General features: G+C 44.3%; 1 protein-coding gene across 3 annotated transcripts in view; it reads left to right on the forward strand.

The window, feature by feature from the left end:
- The window catches only part of LOC135391611 (uncharacterized), a 70,003-nt gene extending 58,926 nt beyond the window's left edge, over positions 1–11,077 (forward strand). For all 3 annotated transcript variants that reach the window (XM_064621928.1, XM_064621927.1, XM_064621929.1), the window contains exons 18-20: positions 3,941–4,007; positions 10,802–10,826; positions 10,882–11,077. In XM_064621928.1, the coding sequence (XP_064477998.1) occupies positions 3,941–4,007; positions 10,802–10,826; positions 10,882–10,916 (127 nt within the window). In that variant the 3' untranslated portion in view covers positions 10,917–11,077. The remainder of the gene's footprint in view (positions 1–3,940; positions 4,008–10,801; positions 10,827–10,881) is intronic.
- Positions 11,078–12,183: the final 1,106 nt, after the last annotated feature.

A 12,183-nucleotide genomic window follows, 5' to 3' on the forward strand; every position in this document is an offset into this window, starting at 1 on the left:
AACTTTCGATTGTTAAAATTTAAAAAAGCTTGAAAAATGATTTTTTATTTTTTTTATTTTTACATATTTGAAGACGTCTCTATACAAATAATGATGCATTGATTCATTAATGAGGCACATCTTTAAGGAGGTCATGTTACTGCCTAGATCTAATAAGCAGTGATAAGGACTTTTCATCGTGTACAAGGCATGGATGCTTCTAAGCGCTAACATGCATGAGCATGAAACGCAACAGCTAACCAAACAGACAAGGACTATGCACTGGTAATCGTAGGCTAGGTAAATATACCGCTCATCGGTAATCACAACAAGCAGACATACCACTGCTAATCGCAACAAGGTAAACGAGAACACGTCAATGCACGGAATGACAACAAGGATACACTGTGCGAACACGCTCTGCTAATCATAACAAGCTAAAGATCTACGCTAATCACAAGATAAATCGTGAACATGCACTACTCATCGCGGGCTTGCTAAACACACTGATGATCGCGGGCAAGGGCTTGATGTGTCAACAAAGTAAACCATGCACCGAGAAGACTCAACAAATCCTATGGCTTACTTAGGGGGCATCATCGTGGCATCAGGTCACACAAGACAAGATAAGACAGGACAGGTTGGGCAAGAATGGCATTCTCAAACGGGTACTGTCTCATGAGCAAACTTTCGCGGACTCTCACAAGGCTGCTTGGCATTTCAACAAAGGAAAGTACTGATTTTGGTGAAGCATGCACAGAGAAGAGAAAACGAGGCATAAAGAAAATCAGTCTTGATATAGATACGGGACCTTTCTGCGCTTTATTTTAGATGTCCCATTTAGTAAATTTAGTACGCGGAGACATTCATTCGCTACTCGCGGACGACGGTGGTTCGTCTGTATGACTACGACCGCTGAAAACACGTTCGTGATTGGCTACCACCGCTGAAAACACGATCCTCATTGGCTGTCTCTTAGTTGTTAGGAGTTGTTGACGCGTAAGCAGGCTTTCTCTATCTAGGTGGCGTTGCTAGAGCTCATCGTGACGGCACCTACACTTGGCGAATCCAAAACTATCAGAAATTCGTGGAATCACGTAGTACTGCTCGCTGGCGGCATTTACACTTTGCGCACAGGGTCTCGAGAAATTTGAGAGGCGACAGAAATCACTATGCATGCGCTCAGGATAGTATCGTCACTGCACCCTACAAAAACTATGAGATAAAGTGCGAATACTGAAGGAAAACGTATACAGGGTTTGGAAAGGAATAGCGTGATTGCTTTATGTCGTTTCGGGAGCCTTTATCGCGTATACTTTCCGCTCTAGTACAACTTGCCTCGTCGCTGTAAACGACGGCCGTTTTAGAGACCACTTGCTTTCGCATAATCTCGAAATTAGATTCTTCATAACCTTTCAAAGCTAAATTCGTTGTTCTTACTCCATTGGTTATTTAGGTTACGGTAATAACTTACAGTAACTCCATTACTTGTAATTAGTTGCTTTACAGCTGTGGTGGTGACGCTCCTACTGTTCCCGACGATGTCCCTCGTTCGTGCAGGCAGGCATCATCAAATCGGTCGGCATCGCGTTCTCGGCGTGTAGGACAATTTGTAATGACAGGCGACAGAATTTCACGCCGGAACACATTGAAATGATGCGTGTTTTCTACTGTATTAATGCTTTCAATAACTAGCTGTGTTCACTGTGCTTGTACTTCCATTCCAAAATAGAGCTTGCATTGCGGTCGGAGCGGTTTTGTGGAGGCCAAAACTTCCATACTATTTTTCTTCCTGTTTCTGTCCCTCGCTGGCTGTGCGGAATCTTTGTACTGCAACGGAAGAATGACTTCAGAATATAATACAAGCGTATTATTCCTGAGCAGCAAGCGTCACAGGTGTGCACACGATAGATTGCTATACATTACTATTAAGCAACCAATGCTGACGGCATCGCTCGTAGTGCTAGTAGTGCAATGTTGACCGTGTCTATTCCCAGAAAATTCGTCCTTCTGTGTGCCTCTTTTAGTTCTTTTTTAGGCGCCTAAAAAGCATTTTTTTAGTGCCTATAAGATCCGCTCTCTATTAATCACACAGATCTGTTATTAACTAAAATCGAACCGAATTCAACGCAAACACCGGTCATAAATCGCAAATTCGATACACATTCAGCTTCGAGACACATACATGATGTTTCTTCACAATAGCGAGTTACCCGAAAATATTATAAGCCAATCGCCCGGTTTCTTTATAATGGGTGGCAGTCGCTAAGCTTGGATTTGACAGCTTTACTCATCACATCGTCTTCGCGGAGTTCTTCCGAGGTACTAAAACTAGATACGATGTCTTGTATCGTAAACGCATTTTAATAGAAGAATCAGGCGAAATTGTTCTATCTGAAGCCGTGAATCGCCATTTATCAAACATGAACACGATCCGGGCATGGAACATCGGTCCATGCCCGGTTCAGACTATTGCGTTTCAATGCGTGCGTGCGAGTGCGTGCAGGCGACGTTGAGCTGACAGCGAATCATTGCAACGGAACCTCCTTCAGGATAGAACGAAGGTACACGTAAGACGCTGTACGCAGCCGTAGACGCTATAATGTCCGTCTTCGTGAATGCAAGATGGCGGTTTTCGCATGTGCGACTGTTTCAGGAACCCCTGGAATTTCACGAAAGCGCTTCACGGTGGACGATGATTTATTCATGCTGCGTGAATCGCTTAGTGACAACTCATACGAGCACCGGAAGCGGTGGACTGGTATCACGGAAGCCGTAAATTATGAATCACAACGCTTATCTCTCGTACATTGATCGTGCTTGATGTAGAAAAATCATCTGCCAGCAGTGCGTCTTCTATGTCTTGGTGGACCACTCAGGCGCACAATTAGAATATTTTTGTACCTTATATTCCTCATGCAAGTATATATTATTTACCCATTTCGTCTCAGATCGAATCAGCTTCTGTGGCATAATGATTAGCAGGACCGCTTTCTACGCCGGGACTGGGAGGTGGGCGTGTTTTAATCTCGCACCAAGTGTTCTGTGTCAGGTTTTCCGTGGGTTTTCTGGCAGATTTCCCAGACGAATGTCGACACAGTTCCCCTGACGTCTGCCCAGGACGCATACAAACCCCCACTCCTTCCTGCTGTCCTCTTTCCATTTGTTCACGTCTGCACGCCGCTCATAGCCACAGTTGCTTCGCGGTGCCCATGGAATTAAAAAAGATCAAATTTTAATGAAAGTCAAATGCGATTTCCCTTCTTTACATGGTTTTTATTTAACATGGTGCGCAACTCGCCGTTTTTGTAGTCGTACAATTACAATTATTCTAAGAGTTTTAAGACAACCTGAACAGGTGCACATAAGACACAGCTCAAAACTGACATTGCAGATTGCTTGTAAACGCAATATTTGTTCGTGCATATTAAGTTAGCTTGCTTTTTATTGTGGAACAGCCAATAATTCAGTCCAATTCGATTGACATAAACCAACATGCTCGGGTACTATCAATTAAATATTTGCATCTCATAAAGTATCCCAGGCGAACAATATGTGCTCCACAATTGCTTACACAGGCCCCAGCAGAGAGTTTGGAACCGTGTAGGAATTTAATAGGAAATCAATTCGCTTTAACACTAGAGGGCAACCACAAGTGCCTTGTTAACATAAGAGCCTTACAATTCCCGTCAACATTAAATGGGTCAGGAATGACAAAGTTGGAAAGGATTATCGTGGCATCGTAAAGAGACAGGATAAATACCATTCCCGAACCAGAAGCAAGAGTACACCACATGTCTATGTTTCGTATACATATGTGCGTCCATAACGTCCGGTTGTGTGGACAATCCCCTGCCTCTAAGAACAAAAACCAATGAGGCATTTGCGAATACGAGAGCGTGCGCGTATATGCATTGGTTACTTCCGTTGTTACTTACACCAACTGGGAACTTGCTTTCAGGGAGACCACGTGTACAGTTGCTGAGAATTTTATCTGCTACGTCTTCCAGGTGCAAGACGAAAATATTGTGAGTATTGCCCCGAACTGTTAATATTTTCTCAGAGCCTTGGCTCGGAAGTTTCAAAAGAGGATTCTCTTAGGGTCCCCGAATAAGACTTGTCTCACTCACATATTAACGCCACAAAAATATGTCTGAAAATCCTGCCAAATAAAGGGCGTCCATGCGAGTTGAAAAAGATAGAAAAGCACATAGTACACCGAACACGAATCAAACTAGCGATATACAGGCTGTCTTGTTTTTCGATACAGATACTGCATAAAAAAAAAGACACTATAAGGGGCTATAGACATCCTGTTTTCACTTCTGTCATCTCTGGGCCGGCGTACGTTCTTGGTCATCTCTTGCTCAACCGTCGAATGACTAGTTACCTAAAAATTGTTACTTAACTTTTTCATTATAAACGCTACAAGGCCGTCCATCGGTCACCTGATACCGTTATCGTTTTCAGAACAAAAATCCGTTCGATAAATCGCCCGCAAAAAATCGTGAAAGAGCACCGTGTTTTTTCTTTATTTTGTTGATTGCGCATCTTCGGAGACGCGTCTTTCCCTCACCCCCAATGTAAGAGGGTAAAGGAGTACCTTAGGTACGTTCGATAAGACTTGCAATCTCTGAACGGTGCAGGGCCAGTTCTGAACTAGCGCAGCACTCGGCCAGCTCCAGTTCAACGGTGCAGCATTAATGCCGTCGCGAAACGAATATCGAAGTGCAGCGCGAGTGCAGGCCTTCTGCTCTCCGCGACTCTTAACGCCGCTACAGATTGTAATAACGCGTGTGACATTTCAATCACATATGCATTGCTGCTTTTTAATTTCGTACACAATGAACTGTTCAACAATTGTGCAAACAGCCATGGAACTTGTGGATTCTGACAGCGAGGACGAAGAATTCGACGACCTGGTAACCGAGATAACGTTGAATCTTCTGCCAACTGACAGGAACCGTGTACCAATGTACACCGAAACTGTAGTAAAGCGTTATTTCGACTTGGAATTTAAACGTCTCTTCCGGCATTTAAATTAACTATTATTTGCCTCGCGTCGTCTGCTGCGATTGCCGCCAGTACTCTGCACTACCGTTGAACTGACCTCTGCGGGAGTGCAGAGTTTTCTTACACTAGGGCTACACTTGGCGTGCACTGGTTTGAAACGAACGAGACGGTGCAGGGAACGCTCGGCTGCATTGGCGAAACGAACGGGCGAATGCAGCACCACGGGAACTGGTTCAGGCAGTGCAGGCCTAATCGAACGTACCTCTTGCCGCTTCACGCGTGGAAGGGGAGAGGTTTTTCGCAGTAGCTTCCAGAAGGGGAGCCCGCTTTACTGACCTAACGGGCGGCACAGTCTCACGCCCGCACCGCCTCGTGCGTGCCTGGGGGGGGGGGGGGGGGGGGGGGGGCTGTGAAACCTAAACTGACCGCCTTCTGGAAGGTACTGTAAAAAACCAATACCGCGTGGAAGATCAGCTCGAACTTGCGGAAACAAAACAAAAAGAAATGTGTCCGGTGACGCTATCCGAGCTGCCCTTATATAGGGTTGCATTTTCCGTTTTCTTTTAATCTTTTTCCAAGACGCAAGAGGCGATAGCGTGTTCTTTCACCCTCTCACATTAGGGGTGAAGGAAAGACGCGTCTCGGAATATGCGTAATGAAAAAAAAAAAGAAAAAAAAAAGGTGTTTCTACACGAATTTTTTTCGGACGATCTATCGAACGGATTTTTGTTCTGCAAACATCAACAGTATCAGGTGACCGAGGGGACGTGATGTCATTGGGACGATCATATAGATTTTCTAATTTAGAAGTTAATTAACGATTTTTAGGTAATTAGTCATTCGACGGTCGAGCAACAGTTGGCCAAGAACGTCGGCCGGCCCAAAGATGATAGAAGTGAAAACAGGACGTCTATAGACTTTATAGTTTTTTAATAAAACATATGTATAAAAAAAAACAAGAAAGACATCCTGCATGTTCGGGAATCCTCTTGCACAAGTCAGGCGTTTTTTTAATATTGCCTCTAATCAGTTCCTTAATGGAGATTAACTACGGATTATTAAAATACGGGTTTTAATGCCGGGTTTCAATTGTACAGCCCGTTTCAAAGCCCTTGAATGCAGTTGTTGGAAATAAAGTACGTTTTACGTGGCCTCGAGTAAATATATAAAAAATAATGAGGCGCGCGAAATTTGTGAGGTATCAACAATCTAAACTTATGTAACCTATCTCTTTTAATTAATCGGGACCAGTAGAAAAACACCCTGACTTGCTTGGGACGACTACCATCCAAAATTTCGTTGATTTTATGCTTTGTTTCAAGGACTCGGTTGCAGTTAGGTGGGAGACCCTAGATATTGGCTGTTATGTATGTGCATATATTACGTGACGGAGAAACAGTCGATCTGGTCCATCTGATTCTGCTTGGTACTGAAGAAACTCTTCTTTATGGGGCGACAGCACGCTTGTTAACCAGGTCTGCTTTGAACCGTGTCCTGATATCCATCGTAACGGGTGCGGAACAGCACTGCTAGGAGTATTGCTCACCAAAGGTATGATATTAAATCTGAAGAAGGCGGAGCTCACCCTGCAACATCGACGCTTACTTAAACGCGTTACTTCCATGACCTGCCAGTGTTTCTAAGCCAATACACGTCGAATGCCAATGTGTGAGCCTCCTTCCAGTGACAGTGGTACTTTCACGTTGCATAATTAGACACCCCGCAGAAAATCTCACGAAGAATATGATCGCCGTGCGTGTGAGACGCTTCATGTCTCTCCATCCATAAGATAATGTGCAGCTCCGGCGGTATTCCAAACTTAGAACTTCACAGTGTGATGTCCTGGAAGATGACACAAAATTGTATCAGAAATGGACATTATTTACCGCAAGCCGTGACTAACTCGCGGGGGTCGCCATGTTCTCTTGCTAGGTGTTTGTTTACATCACGATGGAGAAGTAAGGAGACCGAACTCTGCTTGCAAATGAGGGTCTCAATTTCACGAATCTATTGCAGCCGTGTCGTGGCGCTCGCGTTCCCTCGGAGCCTGTACCTCTCCGGAGATCCTGTTGCGGCAGTGCAATCTTTTACGCTTTAATGCTCTACGCTGAAGCGCGCAAATGTGGAGAAAGAACGCAGACCGTTGGGCTAGTTGGTATTCCATTGCAAGGAGCAAAAGAAAAAAAAAAAAAAAAACGCTGCAAAGTGTTACGAAAACGGACAGTGGACGACAAAACAGTAACGTGCGCCACGTTACGTTAAGGCGCACGTTACTGTTTTGTCGTCCACTGTCCGTTTTTGTAACACTTTGCAGCGTTTTTTTGCTCCTTGCAAATGTGGAGTTTGTTAAGTAAACATGCACTTGCGGCACCCAGAAATAAATGACTCCTTTTGTAGCTCGCTGCGTTGTTTTAAATATTTTATTCAGCTGTCACCTTCTTTCCCTGTCATGACTAATACCATTCAGTAACGTGGAAGATCGAATGATTAGGCTAGTTAGTAGAAGGTAATCATTGATTGGACAATGCAGCAAGAAATACAGACTAATATTGACGACAGACGAGGTTAGTCGGCGATAGAATGTCCTCGTTTGTCCTCTACCTTCGTCAAGGATCGCCTACTGCTATTCTCAGTCAATGGTGGCATAACAGTTCACAGAAAGGCGTGATCATCCCTCACTTCCCAGGTGATGGCTCTAGGGGACCTTTCTGAGACTTTTGCAATTACATGCAGGTTCGGCAGTGCCAGAAGAAATTGTTTCTTTTCTTCTCGATTACAACTTTGAGAAAACAACTGAGAAAAATGAATTTTCCCCGACAGACAAACATAACATAACGTTTACTTGTCAAAGTATTTTTAATATGCGTACGGAGCGCATTATTGGAGATGAAAAAAACAAAGCATTAGATCGGAGGAGCTGGTCTACCACCAGAGCCATATATTAAAAGGGAGTCTGGACATTGGGAGGAGTCACAAAAACACGCTCGGCCTGTCAATCACAGTTTCGCTCCACTGGTTGGTTTGCTCTTTATCAATGGGGCCGCCATGACACCTCAGTGCCACCCAAAATGGCGACGAAAACAAACACAGTCAAGCGGCGATTTCGTGACAAAAAATTTTCACAGGCTACTCTGGTTTTACGCTGCAAATGTGCATCTTCATATGCATTTCCCTGAAACCAGTTTCGCCCATCGATATTTAACCGAAAATAATACGTTTTGTCGCCGGTGTTAGGCCTAGTGAACACGGCGATCGCGGCGGTCACAACGAAATGATAACAAAAACGGCACTGTGCTGTGCAATCTTATATTTAATTGCGGGATTTCATGGACATAATCATTCTTGCCTTTTATATTCCTACTATTACTATTCATGCAGATTTGTTTTAAAACCGCACAAACGACAGAATGTATCCCAGCAGGTGGTTCGGTCGGCAGTGGTACAACGACGGAAGCAGACGACAATTCCCGGCGTGCCCCACGCACCCTAGGTGGCATTCATCAGATTTGCACCAACAATCCACTAGTTTTGCAGATTGCGAGAGGTATCCATTTCAGTCCCATCCAATCCACTTGCCACCCAAAATGGCGCTGCCCTTGTTGGATAGGGAGACAAATAGTGAGGATAGGTTGATTGATAGCGCCTTATATTTCAAGACTCCGTTGGTCAGAAAGCTGAAAATGTGGGTGGGGCTTCAGGTACAGGCATGACCCATTAATGGTCAGACTCCCTTTTAATATACGGCTCTGTCTACCACGGAACGCGAGCGCCGCGCTGCGGCTACAAAGGATTCGTGGAATTAAAGGGGCAACAAACAAGTATGCAAGGTGCATTTTTTTTTCTAATGCAGTGATGCTGTGATTCGTTTCCTGCAGTGACGTCTAGCAACAATTTTCGTCGCAAGAAAGTAAATAATGGCTCCAAACCGACCGAATATTCACTGCACTCTTTCGCGCTCATGCCCCGCCCTGCGATGCCCTGGCGAAAATAGCCACACGTCATTTTGACGTCGCGCACCATCAACCATTCAAAATGCGGGACGCCCATACATTGATTTTGTTGTAACATCGGGAAGTGAGGTCAATTCTAACACATTTACACTTGTGAATCCCAAGGTAGCCAGATCAAAAGGTACCAAAAGCCCACAATATTCCATTTCATGCATGCACTATGTTTTCAGCGCCATATTGCTCCAGCGATGTTACAGGGATGTTCCCACAACCGGTTTTCCCCGTACGCCGCTATTTATGTCAACGAGGCCCGTCATTGGCTAGGAGTCCGAAATCTCCCCCATCCTCAGTTACTGGAATGCAGCTTTGCTACACGTGCGAGACGTGTGACGTAGGTACTCTCCGAGTAGGAAGGAGAGACTCGCGCGGAGTATGCTCTTTGAATGGCATTGTTTCGTGGTAAAGACGCTCGCTAGAAGTAAGTGAATTTCACAATTGGATATCGTGAACTACGTTCTTTCATGGAGCGTAATAATTGGAGAATATTCGTGGAGCTATTTAGTGCCCCCTTCAGGCCTTCGCTTTCTCGAGGGCGCCGTGGCGGAGTTCGTGCTCCTTACTTCTCCGTTTTTGCACCTGTAGTCCTGGGGTATAAGGCGTATAATAGTAATAATAACAATTTCTGGCGTATAAGCATGGCTTTTTCGACACATCGGATCGGATATGGCATCGGATCTTATTGGCTCTAGCCTTTGCCGTAGTCGTGCAGCCCCGTGATTGATCTAGCCCCCAACCACCCCTAGCACCCCCAAAATCTGGGAGACAACCCCTAAGCTTTTGCGAGATTACGCAATATTACGAAGAGCACAAAAGTACATGGGAGTGTCCTTCATGTTGTGATGTGACACCCCACTGCGGAGCCTGACACGGACGAAACTCTGGGTAAACCACTGGGTGCAACCTACTGACGCGACTTCATCATACAGCGGACCTCCGAGCGCCACTGCCGAAAAAATTCATAACTCATTTGCTTGGCAATTGCAAATCATCTTGGCTCCAAAACTCACAATGTGGAACGATTCGGTGTTTCAAATAATTCGTGTTATTTGGAATATAATCTGTATGAATGAAATCACATTAAAATCATATGAAATCCGTATCACAGCACTTTCTTTTAATGATGTGGCGAACCGGCCGTGGTTCGTGTTCGCACAAGTTTTTTTTTTTTTTTTGAAAAGCTCGTCGAACAGTTCGTACGAACTCGACAGGTTTGCGCACGCGCGACTTTTGAACATGAATTTTTGATGCCTCAAGAAACCTCGTTAATTGTTGAGCCAGTTTTTCCTTTAGAAAATTTCAGAGAAAAGTTTTCAACGTTTTTGGTCTCAGACATTATGCACTGCATACATAAACATAACATACGCAACGTATATACTGTTCGAAATTTACGTTCACCTCAAGTGCTGGTGTGCTATCTCAAGTCCTGAGTAGCGTACCCCGTTCTGTATTTCTCTACCCTGTAGTGTGTAGGTATCACAACCTAGGCGTATTTTCCGCACACAGGCAAGGTCAAGGAGCAATCGGTGCGTTGTTGAATGTCAACGCAGTGCACCGCTAGTTATACGTTTGAGCGTTTGATTCGAGCACACAGTTATTGAGCATTCAAACGTTAACTGTGGTATGCCTTAGCCAACGCTCTGACTTTAAAAAGAAGATGAAGAGGAAGTTAAACTTTGCGAACCTCCGCAAATCTATCGAAAAGTTCGAAGGTTCGTCGAACTATACGAACCCCAAGGTTCGAAAAAGGTTCGCGATATCTTTACTCCCTTTAATGCATTTGTTCTGCTTTTTTTTCCTAGTGCCAAATGGTCCTGTCCAGCATAGGTAAGCGGAATGCCAATGGTGCAGGAATACACTACGACTGGAGTTTTTGTTGCAGCGCAAGGATTTCAGCGCACCAGCTGGTCTGTGTAGGGTGTCGCCCGCGGAATGCACTTCATGGGACTCGTTTTTGTTCTTCAAGAAATCTACATGTGCGCTGATGTCAAGCTTTACCCCTTTTGATAGAAATATATTTCGGGTCTCTTTCGTGCCTTAGTAACGAAGCAATAAAGAAACTGCAGAGTAACAAAAGATGTGCCTCTTTTCCATTAAAACCTCGCATTTTATTTCAGGGAACCTAATACTATTCCTGTGCCAAATAAAAAACCTGAGTTTGGGCGATACAGGAGGTAAGAAACACAAACACAGAGAGCATTTCAGCTCTCTGTTCTCTAAACTGCGTCCTCTGTCTACGTGTCTCTCGATCTTCTTCATGGTTCTACACCAGCTAGATCGCACCCTTTCCCTTGTTTCATGAGCTCTTTGTGTTTGTGTTTCCAATCGTCTGTGTCGCCCAAGCAGGTTTTTTCTTCGATGGATTTCGTCCACCAGCTTGCCTGCCTATATGCCATTTAATTACTAATAATCCTCTGTCACGGTAATTTGAACGGCGTTCGTTCGCGCTGCTTAAAACTACAAAGCGACAAATAAAAAACATAAATAAAGAAACCAAAACATGATTCCCAAACGGTGACGAATATTGAGCCCGCATTATACTAGATTATGTGTGCCCATTGCCTATTAAGTATGTTTCCTTAAAAAAAAAAGTCATCATTAATAACAGCGTTTGAAGCGACATTTTCAGCCATATCCGCTCCTGATGGTTCGAGATGAAACCCACTCACTGAAGTTGAATAGGAACAAAGTGTGTCCTTTGCAAATGGGGCGAAGTCATCTTTTTCAATGTTACAAATAAATGAACTCTTAAAATACATACAGGTCCATAATTTCTAATTCTCACATTTTTTTATTGTCACACCATCACGTTGTGACTTTACACAGTACCTCCCCAGAAAGGGTGCGCAGTTCGCAGAAAAGAAAAAGCGAATATCGAACGAGTTGTATTTGGCAGCGCATTGGTATCGTATACACAGTGTAGGCACGTACGTAGAATTAGGCATGCATGAGTGACAACTTCAGTGGCCTTGACTGCTGATGAACGTATTTGCCAAAATTTATTAGTACATTGCCGAGATAGGAGGATAGCAAGCACCAGATACAAGAACAAGCAAGATACTTACATGAAGGCATACATCGTTATGAGAGCTCAAGAGCAGGACAAAAAGACGTCACGACACGTGTAGCATGAAATTCAGCGCCAGCTGCGCGTGTGGTGAAATGTGATGAAAGTGTGTAGACA

This window comes from Ornithodoros turicata, chromosome 4, assembly GCF_037126465.1.
Source record: "Ornithodoros turicata isolate Travis chromosome 4, ASM3712646v1, whole genome shotgun sequence".
Taxonomy (NCBI): domain Eukaryota; kingdom Metazoa; phylum Arthropoda; class Arachnida; order Ixodida; family Argasidae; genus Ornithodoros; species Ornithodoros turicata.